Here is a 19,967-nt window from a genome sequence, read left to right as displayed (position 1 = left end):
AAAGCTTCAGAGATAATGTTGGGTCACTGTACAGCCTCCCTTCTGTTGAGGAGAGTTCTATAGCAAAAACCTCTATGAAGTTTATTTCTCTTGTATTAAGTTTAGATCACCATTTTTCTCTGTCCAGGGTAAACTTCCTCTGATGTTATGACTGTTTAGGAGTGATTCGTGTTTACCCAAAATTAGTTTGGGCAAATATTGGTTTCAGACTTTTCAAAAAATAGTTTTGGACCTCCTCTTAATGCATCTGTACTTTGGTCAAGTTAATTAATTATGGGTATCACTCTAGGGAAAAGGAACATCTTTATCTTATTTTTCACATCCCAAAGCTTGCTGCAGGAGGCAGAAAGTAAATCTGAACTTAGTCAGAACATCTCTGCCCGGGAACATTTTGTATTTACGGATAATGACGGCCAAGTTTATCATCTCACTGTTGAAGGAAACTCAGTAAAAGATAGTGCTCGGATTCCACCAGATGTGAGTACAACCTTAATTAAATCTTCATCAAGAATATTTTGTTTTGTTGGTTCCATATCCAGTGAAGACATAGTTAAGTTGGAAAACTTCAGAAAAGCCTGATGTAAATAAACTTTACTTAAGGAGATATTATCTTCGATTAAACCTGCTAGAGAATACTGCAGGAGAATAACGCTGTAACTATTTTGATTAAATGTTTACTGTGTGCTACTCATTTTTATCCCTATAATAATCCATGAGGAGTTATCTCCATTTTACCTGTAACAAAACTGAGAGAGAATAAGTAACTTTCCCAAGGTTACCCAGCTTACTTATATGGCAGAGCAGTGTTTTAAACTCAGGCCTGTCTGACTTCAGTATCTGTCTTCTTTCCATTTCAGGCATTACCCTGAAGGATTTGACTTACAATCTAGTATTATTTTTGGATAATAGTAATCAGGTTGTAAGTGTAATAGTATTATTAACATTTACTAACTTACATATTTCCTTCTTATGGCCTTGTGGAATCTGTAACTAAAGTTTTGCCATTAATCATTTGTGTCAGCATGCATCTCATAGATAGTTTTTAATAGATGGATCATGAAAATGTTTATGTTAACTAATACAGGCTATTATAATGGTTAAATGAAGGCATGAGGGGATTTTTTAAAATATGTATATTTATTTTAAATTGCTATCTAAAAATAGAATGCTCTAGTAGAATGCCAACCCCCATAATTTTATAGGTGGCTTTGGGGTCTCATAAAGTTACAATCTAGATGTTGGCTGTGGCTACAGTCTTTTGAAGTGTAACAGGGCAGAAGGATCCGTTTTCAAGATGGCTGACTCACAAGGCTATTGCACATTAATGCTGACTGTTGACAAGGAACCTTAGTTCTTCCTCATGTCCATCTTTCTGTAAGACTGCTTGAGTATCTTCATGACATGACAACTGGCCTCTCCTAGAGCACATGATCTGAGACAGCAAGAAGGAAGTTGCAGAGTCTATTATGACCTAGTTTCAGAAGTCTCTTCAAAGGCAACTTCTTAAGTAACATTCTATTATATTGTTAGGAAAGTAGATATCTTAAAGTGTTGCTTCATGTTATACAGAATTTCATTTCTTTAATATAACTAAATTTTTTAATTAATTTACTTTATTACAATATTGATTTTTAAATCCAGTTTTTGTTTGGTTTCTTGACTATTACCAGAGTTTATGCAGTATTCAGTGTGTATGCTAGTCTACTAATGGTCAATTATTCAAACCACTAGAATTTTCTTACTTTTTACCATGGATACCATTTGAATTTTTATATTATACAATAAATGCAAAAACAAGATTTCTTTTAATAAATAGCAGTAATATTATTTAATAGCTAACATGTATTGACTGTTTACTGCATGGCAGGCATTGCTTTAAGGCCTTTGCCTTTATAAATTTATTAATACTAGCAACAACTCAAATTACAGGAACTTCTTTATTGACAATAAATCCAAGACAGAAAGGTTAAGTAAACATATCTCAAATCACATGCCAGTTTCAAGCTGGGATTCAAGCCCAGGCAGTCTGACTCCAGAGCCCAGGCTGCTGAGCCCTCCATGATACCGCCTCTGAGCATCTGTTAGAACTGCAAGTTCCTTTCTTATTCCTTTCTTCCTCCAAGTTAGATTGATTATAGCAGCATTTCATTCTTATATTGTGCTTCTATATGTAACTTCTGTGCAAAGCTTTCTATGAATTTAAACTGCATATGCCTTTAGTAAACAGCATTTCTTCACCTTCATGATTCCACAGTGTTCCAAAAGGTATCAGTGAAACTCTGGATCCTTTTTTTCTATAGAAAAATCACCACACAATTAGTTATAAAAGAGCTTTAAGTTTCCCTTGGAATGGATTTAGTTATCCTTTTAAAGGCAGTGTGAGATAAGTTTGAGTAAGCTCTCTGGAAAACCTTCCCTTTAGTTCTCTCTTCTTGTTACTTTAATTTCCTTTTTTTTGTTGTTTTGAGGTATTTGTTCCTCAAAAGACATCCCCTCTTTTTAAATCTAGTTCCAGTAACTACTTAATGTCTATCAAGTTGCAATCTCTTATTTCTTCATAGTTGAAATTGATAGGCAGTGTAGCTCTTTGTTAGTGTCTGAAGTCTGTTGTAGGATTTGATGACTAAAAGCATACTAAAGCACAGCCCTTTAAATTAAGTTTTATTAAAATATTTATTTATCATGATGTCTTATATGGCATAGTGAAATTTATATGTGTTTGTTGCTGTTGTTTTCTAGGGAAGTATGGGTAGTATTACCTGCATCGCTTGGAAAGGTGATACGTTAGTTCTTGGAGATATGGATGGAAATTTAAATTTCTGGGACTTGAAAGGCAGAGTATCCAGGTATAAGCCACGAATGAAATCTTGTTATTTTGTTTAAAAAAAAAAAAAAAGAATGACGTCTTGATGTGATTCCATTAGAGGCTTGTGACTTGGCAAGCAGGATCAGTAAACTCGTGGAGGTGTAGCTTGGAACCTTGGGTCCCTTCACCTAAACTTGGGAGGATGGGCCTTGAGCCAGTCATTCTTAGGAGATAGTTGTCTGCAAGTGGCTTCTGCAGAAGTCTTAGCTGACCTTAAAGGGCAGGCCCTTTCTGTCAGATGTGGCCCCCAGTCCCAGCAAGTAAAGGGTTCTCCCATCATCAGACCTGTCAGAAATGGAAATGGTGAGAGACATTAGACATACCTTCTGATGACCAGATCTCACTCTACATTGTATTGGTGTTTTTGTCTCTTTGTCTTCAGAGGAATACCTACACACCGAAGCTGGGTGAGGAAGATTCGTTTTGCTCCTGGTAAAGGAAATCAAAAATTAATAGCAATGTACAATGATGGAGCTGAAGTGTGGGATACTAAAGAGGTAGGCCCTCTCCATGAGGAAAAAATGTAAATGGATTGTTAGCCATAGGAACTGTGCTTTGTTAAAAAAAAAAAAAAAAACTTCTTTCTGATTTAGAAATGAAAAGTACTTAATGAGTTTGTCAAGTTTCTCATAAATTATTTTCTTTCAAAAACTTGGATATTTCTGTTCTAAAGGTAACAATTCAAGATTTATTTATTTATTTTATTTTATTATTTTTATTTTTTATTTTGAAGTGGAGTTTCACTCTTGTCACCCAGGCTGGAGTGCAATGGTGCCATCTCGACTCACCACAACCTCCGCCTCCCGGGTTCTAAGCAATTCTCCTGCCTCAGCCTTCTGAGTAGCTGGGATTAAAGGCGCCCACCACCACACCCGGCTAATTTTTTGTATTTTTAGTAGAGACGGGGTTTCGCCATGTTGGGCAGGCTGGTCTCAAACTCCTGACCTCAGGTGATCTGCCCACCTCGGCCTCCTAAAGTGCTGGGATTATAGGCGTGAGCCACCGCGCCCGGCCAATTTATTTGTTTTTTAATATTATCACTGTCTTTGAGACCTTTAAAACGCTGCCTCTTTGTGGAAGGAAGATTGCCAGAGGCTGCCCAGTTCTCAGCTTGCACTGGGCCTTTGCCACAGACTGTCTTCCTTGACCATTTAATCTAGAATAATAAACATCTTCCTTTTCTGTCTGGAAGTGATGCCCAAATTCACTCTTGAAGGTTCAGATGGTGAGCAGTTTAAGAAGTGGCAGAAATGTGACCTTTCGTATATTGGATGTGGACTGGTGTACGTCAGATAAAGTGATCTTGGCCTCAGATGATGGGTGCATCAGAGTCCTAGAGATGTCTATGAAGTCTGCGTGCTTTAGAATGGATGAACAAGAGTTAACCGGTATGGAATCCTAATGATGGGGGGCTTTGAAACCTGTCTTTACTTTGCCACAAGCTGCTATATTTTGGGGAGAGAGCTGCTGCTTCTGTTTCATTTCAGTCTTATTTTCTTAGAATCTGAGTTTAAGAAAATATATTAAGTTGAAGCGTGAGTGTTTTTACTGCTGAGATGCTGCAGTCTTCGTAACTATAGATGTCAGTTATTCCCAACTCAGGTTTTATAAGTGCCCCTTTTTTTGACTCTTTTCTTTGGTTTGTTAACAAGATAAAAGATGTTTACATTTATAAAAATGGCTTACCCAGAATGTAGGCGAACTCATCAGAGGACATAAATCTAGTGATAAGACTGCTGGCTTTTAAATAATGGCCTTACATCTTTTGCAACCATATATCATTGAAAAGTCACTTTGGAAAGTGTTCTGGTTATTATGAATTTTGATGCCAATCTGTGACTAGTAAAATGACTAGTCAAGCAAATTAGGAGACTGCAGTATCTTGCTCTGTTTTGTATGGTTGTTTTGATATTGCTTTTTACCAGAATAAAAAACGTTTTAGTAGAATATACCCCATATGTGACTCCTTAAAAAAAAAGAATGAGATGATTGTGAGTGCATCCATTTATCAGTTTAAAAGGCAGCTTTTGGCTGATGAAATACAGTGTTCATCCTTGGAAGATAGTTGATCCTAATTGGAGCAGAGGAGGGAACTTCTTGCCTGAGTATTCTCCCAGCACAACTTTGGTGCACACTCCAGGCTGATACATAGAAAATTTCATGAGACTTTTCTGAACTTTTGTAGAGTCAGTATTTGGCACTTCAGACACAGTAAGGTTTTGAAAACCCGGTTTTTCACTTTGTGCTCATGCTTGAGGCCTACCGAGTTGCTACTGATGTTAGTGGGGCTGCCTTTAGCTTACATTAGGTGTGCTTTGGTGTTTGTCACTGCCCACCCCTGCCCACTGCTTTTGGGCACCACCACTTCTTACTGTGAAAGTAGAATTCAAGACCTACTTTCCCACGTCTGTCCTTGAGTCATTTGCCAGCTCTGGGGAAGCATCAGGATGGCCTCCTAGGAAAGGGCAAGCATTGGTATTCATTTGAAACCTAAAGGTATTGAGGAAATTGAAGGAACTTCAAGGGTGGTTTTTGAAAAAAATTAGTTACTAATTCTAGGTAAAGAAGTGTGGAACTGCAGTCTACATGTTTGGAGAGATTTTCCTTCACTTTTAATATAACATTTGAATCTAAAAAGCTCCAAAGTCAAGGTGTAGCTTGTTCTTAAACTGACTACAGAAATGGAGTCCACCATATTAACCCATGTTCAACACCATACTTGAACATCTAGCCTGTGGCCAGATTTTAGATCACATGTTTCTTTTAAAATTTTTCTAATATATATATTTTTTAAAATCTTTTCAATCTTGAATGTTACAGCCTCAGCCAGAAAGAGAAAAAAAATCCAAATAGCAATCAGGAAAGGTCAATGCAATTGTGTATTCATTCCACAAATTGAGCTTTAAACTCAGAACAACCCTCAATAAATGTTAAAGAATGAAAACTGTGGTAGTATAAATGTGAAGTGAGGAAAAAGACATCTGTGTGTTCACCTCCCGATTCATGGCCGATTTGGTCTTGGGGAAAAAAGCTTAATATAGTATATTTCTATTCTGAGGAATTAGAAGTATATTTGGGGCTTACTGACATGGGATGAAAATAAAATAGGTCATAGACATTGGTATTTCCTATGTTTTCTTCAGTTCTCCTTGATAAGTAGAGAATATCATAAAATATTGATTCACATCTGTTCATTTTTTAGAGCAGCTTAGATAGGCCACTTCTTCCTCCAATAAAGAGGGCAGTCAAATTAGAAGATTAGAATTTCTGTTTTTGAGTTGGAGAACCTTTCTTATCTGCTGCCTAATTTGTCAGGGGCATAAAGTGCCATCAAAATAAATCTGAATATTTTTTTTTAGCAGCATCTAAAAGGAATGTAAGAGTATGAGATGTGTTTAATAGCATTCTAGGATCATGCAGTTTCCACACCCTTCAAATAGTATTGACTTGATATCAGGGACTGTTCAACCTAATTTCCTCCCCAGTGTTAAAGGCCACTGCTAAACATATTTTTCCTAAGTAAGCATATATAGGAAGAAGCTTTCTGAAATCAAATTTATGCACAAATCTTTCCTCTTCATCTGCCACAGCTTTCCACAGTCATTTTCGGTAATCTTGGGGCATTCAGAAACGTCTCACAATGACTTGCAGATGAGGGGAGGTCCAGGGATGCTAAACAACCTGCAACGATCTGGTGCAATGAAGAATTGTCCTGCCCGAACACCAATAGTGTTCCTTAGCTCTCTTTTTCCCCGCTCATTGAATCACACTGAACAAAATCACAAAATAGGGCCTTTCCTTCCCAGACTTCCAGCTCACCTTAATGTTGCCTCTTCCAAGTGGTGGAGGAGTGAGTAACTTTTTTCTACTGCTTTACTTCTTGGCTCTTTGGTTACTGGTTTTCTACATTCCTGTCATGTAGGTAGCTAAAAACCGGGATGTTATGATTCACACCTCACATAACTTTAGCCCAGATGGAGCAGAATCTGTGACAAACAGCAGTGATGCTAACTGCTTTTGCATTCTAATTGTGTAATTTTAAGAGGTGAATGAGCTCTTGCAGGTGAGTTTCTCCAGCTGTGAATTGATCACCTATTACTTTTTCGTGGCTGATCTTTACCCTTCAGAAGAAAGATTTAAATTTACTTGAGGGAGGGAGGTAGTAAGGGTCAGTTTCGGTTTGTTCATGCTCACTGGGATGCTGTCAACAATATTTTGCTTTTGGAGAAATAACATGTATTCGTTTTTAAAAATAAGATATTTCCCTCCTTTTACTCAGACTTGGTAAATGTTGTCTTGCTTGCATGATGTAAACACTCGATGCTGCTTTCTATGTGGATTCTCTTGTATCTTTTCATTTGTTCATTGATTAAGAAATTACCACACAGCATGAGGACTTTCCTTGAACCATTCCAAGATTATTATGTATAGTTCATTTTTTTCCCTGACATTTACCATTTCCAAACATACTGTGATGTAATACCAACAACTACTACATGAATCTACCTAGAACATACACATATACTATCTAAAACATGAATGGGGCTGACTTGAGAATTATATAGATTGTCATCTATGAGGGATGAATAGAAAGAAAGGTAAGTAAGCTAGCCACCTTGCATCCCTTTCAGTGCTAAGTGTTCAGTGCTTCTGAAGGTAGTTAGATAAGCCTCATTTTTCCAAGATATAATCCTTCCTTTATAGACCAGATGTAAAAGAAAAGATGACTAAGTAGAAATTAAAAAAAAAAAAATCAAAACAAAGGAAAAGCTTTAATAAGAATAAAATAAAGTGTTCAATAAGCAAAGCCAAATACAATGATTACCTGGGGGAAAGTAATTTACAAGTCACAGACTGTCTACAGAGGGGAAAAACAGATAAACAAATGACCCTTCAACATATGAAGTGATACTCAACTTTATTTATAATAAGAAAAATATTTGACCTCCTACTAGTAAGGATAAAAGAAGAAAAAGAAATTTAAAAAGTAGAATTTTAAAAAGAGAAAAATACAAATTAAAATCGTTTCTTACCTATCAGATTCAAAAGCTTGAAAATACGCTGTGTTGGCAAGGCTGTGAGGAAACAGGCACTCTCATCCATTGCTCACAGTGAGATCCCTGCAGGAAGGAATCAGGCAATATCTAACAGAGCTACATGCACATTTACCTTTTTACCCAGCAGTCCCAGTGCTTAGAATTTAAGAGGTACATTCATACATTTTAGGATGTACATTCATACATTGTGACCAAAATGCACAGAAATTTATTCATAGCAAAATTTTGGAAAAAGCCTAACTGCTTAGCCATAGGAGATTGGTTGAATAAATTTGGGGACATCTGCAGAATGGAATAATCTATGCAGCTGTGAAATAGTGAGGAATAGCTCTATGACCTGATGTGGAGTGATATCCAGGATATGTGTAAGTGAAAAATGCAAGTGTAAAAGAGTATGTTTAGCCTGCTTGTGTGCAAAGGTGAATTTTATACATAGGTGCATGCACACATATGTTTGCTTACTAACACACACGTACACAGAATAATCCAGAAACCAATGAGAATAGTTAGAGGATGTAGATGGAAAAATGGAGACTATGGGAATAGCAGTGAAACTTCTCTATATTTGTTATATAGTTTCAAGTTTTGAACCATATATGTATTTTACATATTCAAAATATACAGTGAAAACAAGGGTGAAAGAGAAAGCAAACCCTAATATTGAATGCAAGACGCATTTGAACCAAACTGTATAACAAATATTGGTAACGTAACTACACACACACACACAAACGGTTCAAATAACTAAAACACAGAACTTCTCACTCACTGCATACCTTTAGTGGTTTATATTCTAAGGACAGAATTGCTAAGGAATGTTGAACTTTACTTGAGTAGTTGACAGTGGCACTAGTAATTCTGAAGCTGTTTTGTGCATGTTATAGTCTGGAAAAATTAGTAACCAAATTGCAGTTTTTGGGAACCAGGGTCTGTGCTGATAGAAAGGGATATGCAGATGTGAAGTGGCGGTGGTGGGAAGAAACACTCCAAGGGTGGATTTGGATTGATAAAAAATCATGACTTCTTGAACATGTATATTCCCTGGCTCTGCTCACAGAGAGTTTTCTTGCAATGACACTCAATGGCAGTGAGCCCACGTAGCACCCAGATTTTACTTTGTAAATTCCGTTTCCAGGCTAAAAGGAGCCAGAGGTTCTTGGACAAAAAGTTTATTTCAGGACAGAGGCACAAAAAGTGCTTGATGGGTCTGGGGCATCTTGTGTGGTGCCAGAACTCAAGTAAGGAATTGAAAAACCGAGGAGGACCTGACATAAGAGGCTTCTCCTGTCAAATTGGGGGTAGTCTGAGCATCATGTAAACTAATGGTGGTATTGATGTAAGTGCAGAATACCAAAGAAACCCTCACTCCATAGTAATAGTCACAGTAAGGAAAGGGGAAGTAGGCAAGAAGCAAAAGCTCAGGTGGACAGAAGAATGCCAGCTGACAAATGCAGAAATAATAAGATTAGAAAGTCAGCAGTTTGCAGCCCCTGATAAAATAATTAATTCAAGCAAGGATCACTTGTGGATGTCAGATCACTGAGTAAAAGGATGTTTGAGAATAGGAAATGCAATCTGACAGTATTTCCCCCACATGTTACTTACTAATTAATTATATGGGAGGAAGGTGCCCTGATAAGAAAGTTCTGGTGAATACCCCTTATCTAGATGATCAGAGTTAGTGTTTCCTGTAACCAGACAGCTAACATGTTCCTTCTGGTGCAATGCAGTGAAAAGTACACAACATCCTTTGTTCAGACTCTGCCAAAAATGTTTAACCTGAGTCTGATAATCAGAAAACAGAGAAGTTAGAACGTAGGGCATTCTCCACAGCTGCTGACCAGGACTCCAAAAATGAAAAGGTCATGTAAGGCCAAAGCCAAAAGGGAGGAGGAGCATTCTAAATTGGAGTAGACTAAAGAGACATGACAATGCAGTGTACCAGCCTTGACTGGGCCCCAGATTTTTAAAACTAATACAGCTCTCAGGACATTTGGGGAATAACGAGGGACTTTTGAATTTGGACTGCATTTTAAGTGATTTTACTGAATCAATGTTAAAATTCTTGGGTGTGAAAAAAGCATTATTAAAAATATTTCCAATCACTTTCTGGCTTTTAAATGGAAAAGTCCACATAAAATATTTTATGTGTAATTTAATTTTTATTTAACTACATAGAATGAAGTTTTCGAAAGCAGAGCTTTCCATTAGAAACATAATGTGAGCCACATATGTAAATTTAAATTCTAGTATCCACATTTAAGAAAAAAGAAATGAAATTTATTTTAATTAAAATGTTATTTAAGCCAATATAGCCAAAGTTTTATTTCAACATATAATCAGTATTAAAAGTTACTAGTGAGACATTTTACTTTTTTTAAAGTATTCATTCTTCAAAATTCAGTGAGTATTTTACATTTATTGTAAAATAACTTGAATTGCCCTCTAAATTTAGAGGACAAATTTTCAGCAGAAACAGTCAAGCTCTATTTAGATTTTATGAAATTTTCAGTTGAAAACTAGTAATGCATTCAAGTTGTTTCAAACATACTTAAAAGTTATTCAATGACTGAATCAATAATCACTTTTTAAGTTTAAATTAAATAAGACATTCATTTCTTTATACTAGCCGTATTTTAAGTGACTATCATATTGGATATAATACTGGATAATTGCACAGTCTAAAGTTGATGTGGATCACTGATAGGATTTGGCTCTGTGCCTCCACCCAAATCTCATGTCAAATTGTAATCCCCACAGGTCAGGGGAGGCAGCTGGGTGGGGTGATTGGATCATGGTGGCAGATTTCGCCCTTACTGTTCTTATAATAGTGAGTGAGTTCTCAGGAGATCTGATGGCTTAAAGATGTGGCACTTGCCCCCTCTCTCTCTCTCCTGCTGCCATGTAAGATGTGTCTTGCTTCCCTTCACCTGCCATGATTGTAAGTTTGCCTCCCCAGCCATACGGAACTGTGAGTCAATTAAACCTCTTTTCTTTATAAATTACCTGGTCTCAGGTAGTTCTTTACAGCAGCATGAAAACGGACAAATACAGTCACTTAAATAAGCCAACGCTATTTAGCTGTTATAAGTTTGTGTCATTTTACATAATTGTATCTATTCAAGGGATCCATGGATAAAGCCTGTGCAGGATTCTGAAGGGGAGTTGGTAATAAGGCTGAGTTGTAACAGCCAAGGCACCCCTAGAAATTTAGAGCTAAGGTCGACTCCTGTAGAGTATAGGGTGGTCAAAGCAGAGCTGCTGGGCATTGCAGCCTTTAGGTCTTCTGCTTCTTTGCACTGAAACATGTTGACAACTAGGCAAATCTTGTTTGTTAGTGTTCTAAGTAAGCCAGCTGCTGGATGTGGGGGATGCTAGGGCCTAGGGTCTAAGAAGATAGCCCCTGTGTTCAAGGGCTGCCATTATAAGTGAGACCTGGGAATGCTAGTGATCACAGGTGGCCTGATGCCTTCAGTGACATACTCAAGGTTGATAGGCCATGTTAATTGAATAGTCTCAGAAAAACAAAAGTACAAAAGGCACATACAGGTAAATATATTTATTTTTAATATTTAAAAATAATGAACTTTATTGTTATTTGTTGAGTCATTTCATTGAATCCTTTATTCAAGTAGTACCAGAGTTGTATACCACACAGGATACTTAAATTTAAAAAGGGAAAAGAAGGCCGGTCGTGGTGGCTCATGCCTGTAATCCCAGAACTTTGGAAGGTCAAGGTGTGCAGATTGCCCAAGCTCAGGAGTTCAAGACCAACCTGGACAACATGGTGAAACCCCATCTCTACTAAAAATGCAAAAATTAGCCAGGCATGGTGGCGGGTGCCTGTAATCCCAGCTACTTGGGAGGCTGAGGCAGGAGAATCGCTTGAACCCAGCAGGCGGAGGTTGCAGTGAGCCGAGATCTCGCCATTGCACTCCAGCCTGGGTGACAGAGCAAGACTTTGTCTTTAAAATAAAATAAAATTTTTAAAAAAGAGGGGGGAAAGAAGAATGTTAATCAGATTTGAATGCAGAGACTCTCTGCTCTTGGCTTATGTTTCTAAGCAGTGACTACATTGAATATACTGTCTCAGTTGTTCCAGATTTACCTGTTGCTCTCTGCTGACTACTCTGTAAATGATTTACAGCTGACGCTTCATTGTAATATAAAACTTCATTTTATTTTTAAAAACCTTTCTTTGTTATCTAGAGCCTGTGTGGTGCCCCTATCTCCTTGTTCCAAGGGCATCCCTTGCCTTGAAAGCCTTCTTATTACACCAGCCTTGGAATGGACAGTATTCTTTGGACATTTCTCATGTGTAAGTTTGTTCATTTTTCTTTGTCTTTCATAATTTACTTGGGGTTGAAGGACACCCATGAAAGTCAGCCATGGTCTGTACTCCAGCATTTAAAGGGAACGGAGCCTTTAAAGCCAAGAGAAGGCAGAGACACTACAGAATTGCCGGGCTGCCTCTGGGTTCTCAGGGACCTTTGTGGAAGTGTGGGTCAGTGAGGAGCTGTGAGGGCATGTATTGCTCTCAGGTGGCTGTGTGCTTGTCTTATGGTCTGAACATGGATGTGTCATGATGATGAAAAGGATGCATGTGAAGAGGGCAATGGAAGCCAGGGGAATTTGGAGCCAGGCACATTCTTTTTAAAAGCAGCATCATTAGCTTCAGGGGTATACTGTGTCTTATAAATCTCAATATTTGCCTCATTGCAAAAAAATATTCACAGAAACTATTAGTGATTATTAATTAAATTCACAAATATTACTGAACTCCTGCCACGTGCAGCACGGATGGGGGATTTAAAAATAATGCCAGGAAGTGTCTGTTCTCCAAGCACTGTCTCCTCAGAATATTTATTCTGCAGAGTTTAGTGAATGAGCAGATTCCTTTAGTCATTGCTAAGTTCTTCATTAAAAGGAATCAAACCTGATAGATTTTAAAGCCTGCTAATAAATTTCCTGGTTTCTTGAAAGCCAAGGAGACTTTCTTTACTCATTTTGTTGTTTTTGACTCAATAAGATACAAGCAGATATTAAAGTTGATTGGTGGGGTCCTGAGTAGATTTTTGTTATTTTGGTCTATCACCAGGTTTTTAACCAAGAACTACAAAGAAGATTATCTCTATATTAACACAACTTTTTTGAGGTGAAGAAATACATGGTTTTAAGTGAAGAGATAATGAACTCATTCAAAATCTTTTCTTTACAGTGACTGTAATGAACTCATTCAAAATCTTTTCTTTACAGTGACTATCCAGAAAATGAAGAAATAAAGAATCTCCTCCAAGAACAGTTGAATTCATTGTCTAAGTAAGCACTCCATGTTTTATTAAAAAATAGGAATATGAGAAAGAAAAATATAATTCAACTTTTCAAAATTAAAATAAGTTACATTTTAGAAAATATTAGTGACCCAAGAAGAGACAGTTCTGTTTACAGAGGTCTGCTTCCCTTTAGAGTCTGTGTTTTGCAGAAAAAGTACTTACTCAGTAGTTACAGTGAGAGAGCATCTGTCTTCACCAAGTTCCTGAGCCCCAGCTGCTCTGGTCTTGCATCAGGTCAGGACTAGATGCATAGTGTGAGCGTCCTTGTAGCTCAGCCTGCCTCTACTGCAAACGTCCATGAAGCCTCCCAGTGGGAGACGAATCGCAGGGTGATTCTGGGTCTGCTTCCCACTTCTAAAATGAGTTCTCTGTGTCAGGTGCTGGTGTGCACAAGTCTGGCTAAGAAATGAATGTGCTCCCTAGAGCCAAGGGCATTTAACAGAATGTGCTGGGAATAAGAAAGGAAAAAATAATGGGCCTACAGGGAGTTCTTCGGGAAAGCATAACACATTTTTGCAGTCTAGAATCTGTTACATATAATTACAGTATTTAACAAATTAAACATACGAGATTTTATTGATGGAAAATTCAAAATAATTAGTTTTTTCTATGCAAAGATTAACATTTATGTTTAGATGGGAAACTATAGATTTAAAGAATATTTTCCTGCCTGATTTGTGAATATTCAGTATTTGACTATTTTAGAAACATGAATTTATAAAAGCACTAACCATTCTTCCTTAGATACTTTATTTTTGGAATAGTTTCAGAATAAATTACGAATGTAATTTATTCCTAATTTAATTACGAATGTAATGTAATTTAAAGAATACTTCTTTAAAGTATTTACTGTTCTTGATGATTAGCAAAATGACTTTGTCAACAATGGCATTCTTGTTCCAGTAGTTAGGCAGCTGATACTTTCAAAAACTGTTGTAAGCCTATAAACCAGAAATGAGAGCGCTGCAGCTCCCCGTGGTGGCCAAAAGCTGCTACTTCTCCAAGCCTTGAGAACACTCTCAGCCCCCTTCAACTTTTATGATTTCAGTGTCATGGTAAAGTACCTTGTCTTGTGTAAATTCTACACATGTTATTTGACTGGAATTTGTCATTTCAAGAGTATATTGATCAACCCCCATGCTTTATTGTTTGATTGAAAACTTTTGTCTTACTTTTGTCCGGATTCCTTCCGCAGTGAGATAAAGAAACTGTTGCTTGATCCAGAATTCACTCTCTTGCAGAGGTGCCTGCTTGTTTCAAGGTAATATTGTTTGATGTATTCTGTATAAGGATTTCAAGTCAACTCGTTTTTTTAAAGGGTTTTTAGTTACAAACACTTAGATTTTAGAAAAATGTATCAGTTCATCCTTTAGATTTAACTTAAAATAATTTTGATAATAGTAATAACAAATCGGGAAAAAATCAAATTGCATTTTAAATGTGAGATCTAGGCCTTCTCTCTGGAAAGCACTCCCTCCTACAGCTTTTTAAAATATGTGTTTTAAAATATCAGATACAAACTGCATATATTTAAATATAACAATAAATTATATTTAGAAGCAACAACCTCTATATCCTGACTTACAGTAGAGTTTGTCACTTGTAAAAAAAGACTCCTCTCCCTACAGAATAAATAGCACATTACTTTCGTACCTTATCTAGCCAGTTATCCCAGAGGAACTTCTTCCTAATGTGAATCAGTGGCCCACATTGAAAGGTGTGCTAATGGCAAACCAGGTAAACAATTGTTCTTAACACAGAACGGAAAGATGTTGGGGTCTGAAGGGGTCCTGTGAAGTCAGGTCCCTGTATTGTTGGAGGCCCAGTAGCAGAGCTGGAGAACTTGCTGCCTCCCCTTTCACCCTGCCAGGCCCCATGCCAGTATCCCAGTGGACATGTGACAACACTCCCCTCCATCCTTCAGTCTACTGTAGCAAGCCATGCAGGCCAGGTGTGCTGTAAGTGCAGTCGAAACGTTGCTTCATCCTTGCCAGGCTCTATGGTGACGAATCAGAGCTGCACTTCTGGACTGTTGCTGCTCACTACCTGCACAGCTTATCCCAGGAAAAGTCAGCCAGCACAACAGCTCCTAAAGAAGCTGCTCCTCGAGACAAACTAAGCAACCCACTGGATATATGCTATGATGTGCTCTGCGAAAATGCCTACTTTCAGGTAGTCTGCTTCACATAGCAAAACCTTTAGAGATGTCATCTTGATTACTTATATCTTTGTCAATATCTTAAACTTGGGAAACTTTCAAACTAAGTTACTGTTCAGTAATAGAAATAAGCCCTTGAAAATTAGCTGGGTGTGGTGGCACGTGCCTGTAGTCCCAGCTACTCAGGAGGCTGAAGCAGGAGAATCACTTGAACCCGGGAGGTGGAGGTTGCAGTGAGCTGAGATCGTGCCACTGCATTCCAGCCTGGGCAACAGAGCAAGACTCTGTCTGAAAAAAAAAAAATAAGAAAAAAAAAAGAAAGGAGGGGAGGGGAGGGGAGGGAGAGAGGGAGGGAGGGAGAGAAGGAAAGAAAGGAAGGAAAGGAAGGAAGCCCTTGGTACATTTGCATTAAAAAAAGCCTGATTCAGGATTTGAAAAGCTCATAGGCAATTACTGAGTTTTTTACTAAGCATTAAAATTTTATTATCAAACAGTCTTGTTTAATTTGTCTTACATTTTTAAGTTAGCTTCATTTTAATTGTCATTAATTTTCTCTAAATAACAAATACTTTATACACTTGATTTGAATTTGCTGTTCGCATCATAATTTCTTTAACCTCCTGCAGAATACTTCAGTGCACATAGGTTTTTTATCCAGCTCTATTTAAGCATCAGTTTCTGTAGGCAGGCAGGTATGCATTCAAGTAATAATATCTATCAACATTTTTTCTTTTCAAATTCTTATTAAATGTTTGGAATGCTGTAAAGTTGATTATTAACCTGAAAAGTCAAAGTAGTTTATTAAAATGATCTTATTAAGTACAGTAAAATTTAAATAATTCCAGACTCTTATAATCCAGGCTTAATTTTTCTTTTTTTTCCCAATTCTAGAAATTTCAGCTAGAAAGGGTTAATCTACAGGAAGTAAAACGGTCAACTTATGATCATACAAGGAAATGTACAGACCAGCTTCTACTTTTGGGTCAAGTATGTGAGTTTTTATAACTCTTTACATGCTTCATTAAATTGCTAGTTAATTAGTATTTCAGAGCAATATATCTGTATGTATATATCTCATAGTATTTTCCCCTTGAATGTACCTCCTTCCCTATGGACAGTTCAGGCTTTCTTTCAAAATAATACCAATAAACCTCGTAAGAAAGTAAAAGCATATGGTTAGCCAGCTTGTAATTTAGACTTCCGTAATGTCCAGTGGAGCCCACCTATTTGTTTTGTTTTGTTTTTGTGTCTGAATTGACTGGTGCAAAGCTAAAATAGGCAATTACTCGAGCACCTAGATACACCAGACTCTGGCTTTATGTTTGTCTCAAAATGGTAGTGTAGCACCTCTGTCTGATTTTTGTATTTGTAAACAAAATATTCAATTGCATTTTTTGAAAATGAGTATTTTCCTTTAGTTTTCCACATTATGAATTTTAAAAAGTTATGTTGGAGGAAAATGTTCTCGTAATTAGAAAAACCATTTCTCTTACTAGACAGACAGAGCTGTGCAGTTGCTGTTGGAAACAAGTGCAGATAACCAGCATTATTACTGTGATTCACTGAAAGCCTGTTTAGTCACTACTGTCACCTCGTCAGGCCCCTCTCAGAGCACCATTAAGTTGGTGGCGACGAATATGATTGCCAATGGCAAACTGGCAGGTAAGGCACACTTGATGTATTTGTCATCTCTCTGAAAAATGAGACCTTGTTCCCAGCAAAGTATTTGATTAGTAGGGACATTTCTTTCTTTTTTACATATGCTGAAGAAAAAGAAGAATTAGGGCTACCTATAAATCAGATGACTATAATTGTCTAAACCAGAATTAATTGTTTACACTTTTCAGAGTGAAAGGGGGCACTATTAATAATTGCTGAGATAATAGGCATAAATCCAACAATCCTAGGCAAACCAGAACAGTAAAACCTGTGAGAGAACTATGCTTTCCCTACTTATTCTCCAGACTGTACTGTGCTTCCTACCCTGGTTACTTGAGTAATAACAGTAAAACCCTTAATATTATGTTTCAAAATTTAAATCAAGCCTGTCTTCAGTAGGTATAAAATGGACAAGACTAAGACTAAATAAGGTCAAATGGGGATTTAACTATTTAATGACTTCTCAAAGAAAGAGCTGCAATATCACTTGAGGGGATGTGCTTTTGTCTTTCAGAGGGCGTTCAGTTGCTCTGTCTGATAGACAAGGCTGCAGATGCCTGTCGCTACCTGCAGACGTACGGCGAGTGGAATCGGGCTGCATGGCTGGCGAAAGTAGGTTGTTCCAAGTTTCAGTAGGTGCCCTCAACATTTGGGACAGAAAGTTCCGTCCTGAACTTTGGACTTATGACTTAGAAACATTTTTTGGCCTGCAAAGCTGCTTTGCAAATATTTTCTTGCAACCTTCATCCTTTTCCTATTCTTTATAAGTGTAAATTGCATTACTTATTTAAAAATGGATCTTGCATTGGTAGCAATTAAGTAAAAGCAGCTGCCTCCTCTTCCTCCCAGAGTCTGAGCCTGAACTACAGTCCAGAGGTATAGCCAGGCCCTGGGTCCCGTAGGCACAGACTTAGCATCATTCAGGGTATGCAGCAGCTTCAGGGCAGTGTTCTAGTCAAGCAGAGCCTAGCCTGTGTTTCATAGGAACAGATCTCACTTTAACTGAATTATTATTTTTTCTTTATAAGCGCAGGATGTTTTTGTTGTTAACACGGGCGTCTTTCTCAGGTCCGTTTGAATCCTGAGGAGTGTGCCGATGTTTTAAAGCGGTGGGTTGACCACCTTTGTTCTCCACAAGTCAATCAGAAATCAAAGGCTCTCCTGGTCCTCCTCTCTCTGGGCTGCTTTTTCAGCGTGGCAGAGACGCTTCACAGGTAAACCGAGAGTTCACATGGGCTGCTCAGGACTGCCCGTGAGCAGTCACTTCATGTTCTCTCGTGGTTCTAGCAGGTGATGGTACTAATGTGTGAAGTGAAAGGAGAAATATACATTTCAGGTTTGTCAAAAAACCCAAAGGAGAGTGGAACTGTCCATGTTCATTACGTCTTCATTTGGTCTGGGAGCTATGATAGTTTCCTGCTAATATGCAGATCAAACCTAACAGGCACCTAGTAAAAAGGAATTTAAAAGTCTTCAGAGAATTGGGGTCCATTCAGCTTTGACTAGAGCAACTGAGAGGAGGCCCAGAGAGCAGGGGGAGAGGTGACAGAAGGCATGGTGAGGTGGAGATATCCTGTCTGAAAATCTGGAAGAGGAACAACCATCACTAATTGTGGAGCATTTCGTTTATTCAAAACTAAGGGAGGTAGATTAAGGAAATATGACAAAAGATTACTTGTCAACTCTGGACGCTGGGTACATGGGCACTTGTCATCTCTAGATTTTTTGGTATTTAAATTATTTCACAATTTTTTAAAGTATTAATTTTAAAAAGCTTGGGTTTGGAGATGTGAGTATTCTTCCCTCCTTTTTTAAATAAACCAGGGCTTAGAAAAGTGCTTGTATCTTAATGTAGTACGCAGGTTTCCAGGGAAAATGTGTAAATGTCTTTATACAGAAATACACCCTTCAGTGGTGCTGCCCACCAGTGACATAAATCACAAAGCATAACTCTTGTTTTGTTCTGTTGAGCAGCATGAGATACTTTGATAGAGCGGCCTTATTTGTGGAAGCTTGCCTCAAGTATGGAGCATTTGAAGTCACTGAGGACACAGATATCCTTTGCAAGGTTTTTATAGTGACGAGGAAGAAAGTGACATGCATGGGTTTTGGAATTTCCCTTAGTTGTGCTGCCTGGACAGGAACTATATTATATTGTGAAAGATCCATGTTCTGATTTTCTGATTCACCAAAGTCAGGAAAGAGGGAGAAATTAGAGGACAAAGAATCAGAAAAGAAGGTGGCTGCACCATAGGTGTCAGCTTTGACTAGAATGGAGGGAGGCAGGAAGGACTATAGAGGACAGGGCCCCCAAGCCTTGTTTGAACTTCAAAAGAAGATGAAGGAATGATTTGGGGAACAGGTAGAAGGACCTGGTACTTTTAGATAGTACTTTTTCCAGACCAGGCATTCCATGGAATACATCTTACGTATTTATCTAGAAAAAATAAACTGGAATAACTAAAAAAGACTCCCACGATCACCTCTAATGACAATATGCTGTGGTACAAAATACAGCACTTAAAGAGGGGTGTTGCTCAGGCCGGCCACCATGATCTACCCATCAGCCGGAACATTTTATTTCTTCTAAATGTCACTTGAGCAACACTGGTTTCTTTGAAAAGAGTAAACTTGAGAATGCAACTCCCAGGACCAGAAAAGAATGAACTTGGGCCAGTGCTTGTGTGGCCCTGCTGCTGCTCACTGCACTTTGCTTCCAATTCTTAAATTTGCTCTCATTTCTACATGGCAGCTACTTGGTTCTCTCTCTCTTTCTCCCTCTTTCTCTCTCTGTGTTTATATATATATATATATATATATATAAACACAGAGAGAGAAAGAGGGAGAAAGAGAGAGAGAACCAAGTAGCTGCCATGTAGAAATGAGAGCAAATT

At 37.9% G+C, this 19,967-nt stretch overlaps 1 protein-coding gene across 1 annotated transcript in view; it reads left to right on the top strand.

Annotated features, from left to right (window-relative positions):
- WDR11 (WD repeat domain 11) overlaps window positions 1-19,967 on the top strand; it is a 63,112-nt gene that overhangs the window by 41,221 nt on the left and 1,924 nt on the right. The window contains exons 16-28 of the mRNA XM_011930254.1: window positions 330-477; window positions 2,740-2,846; window positions 3,249-3,363; window positions 4,083-4,254; window positions 12,133-12,241; window positions 13,180-13,242; window positions 14,452-14,517; window positions 15,251-15,428; window positions 16,306-16,401; window positions 16,911-17,076; window positions 17,588-17,685; window positions 18,142-18,287; window positions 19,048-19,127. Of these exons, the coding sequence (XP_011785644.1) occupies window positions 330-477; window positions 2,740-2,846; window positions 3,249-3,363; window positions 4,083-4,254; window positions 12,133-12,241; window positions 13,180-13,242; window positions 14,452-14,517; window positions 15,251-15,428; window positions 16,306-16,401; window positions 16,911-17,076; window positions 17,588-17,685; window positions 18,142-18,287; window positions 19,048-19,127 (1,544 nt within the window). The remainder of the gene's footprint in view (window positions 1-329; window positions 478-2,739; window positions 2,847-3,248; window positions 3,364-4,082; window positions 4,255-12,132; window positions 12,242-13,179; window positions 13,243-14,451; window positions 14,518-15,250; window positions 15,429-16,305; window positions 16,402-16,910; window positions 17,077-17,587; window positions 17,686-18,141; window positions 18,288-19,047; window positions 19,128-19,967) is intronic.

The sequence above is a fragment of the Colobus angolensis genome, unplaced genomic scaffold (genome assembly GCF_000951035.1).
Source record: "Colobus angolensis palliatus isolate OR3802 unplaced genomic scaffold, Cang.pa_1.0 Scaffold85, whole genome shotgun sequence".
In the NCBI taxonomy this organism is placed as follows: Eukaryota; Metazoa; Chordata; class Mammalia; order Primates; family Cercopithecidae; genus Colobus; species Colobus angolensis.
Note: the sequence above shows the minus strand (reverse complement) of the source record. Positions and strands in the feature narration are given on the sequence as shown.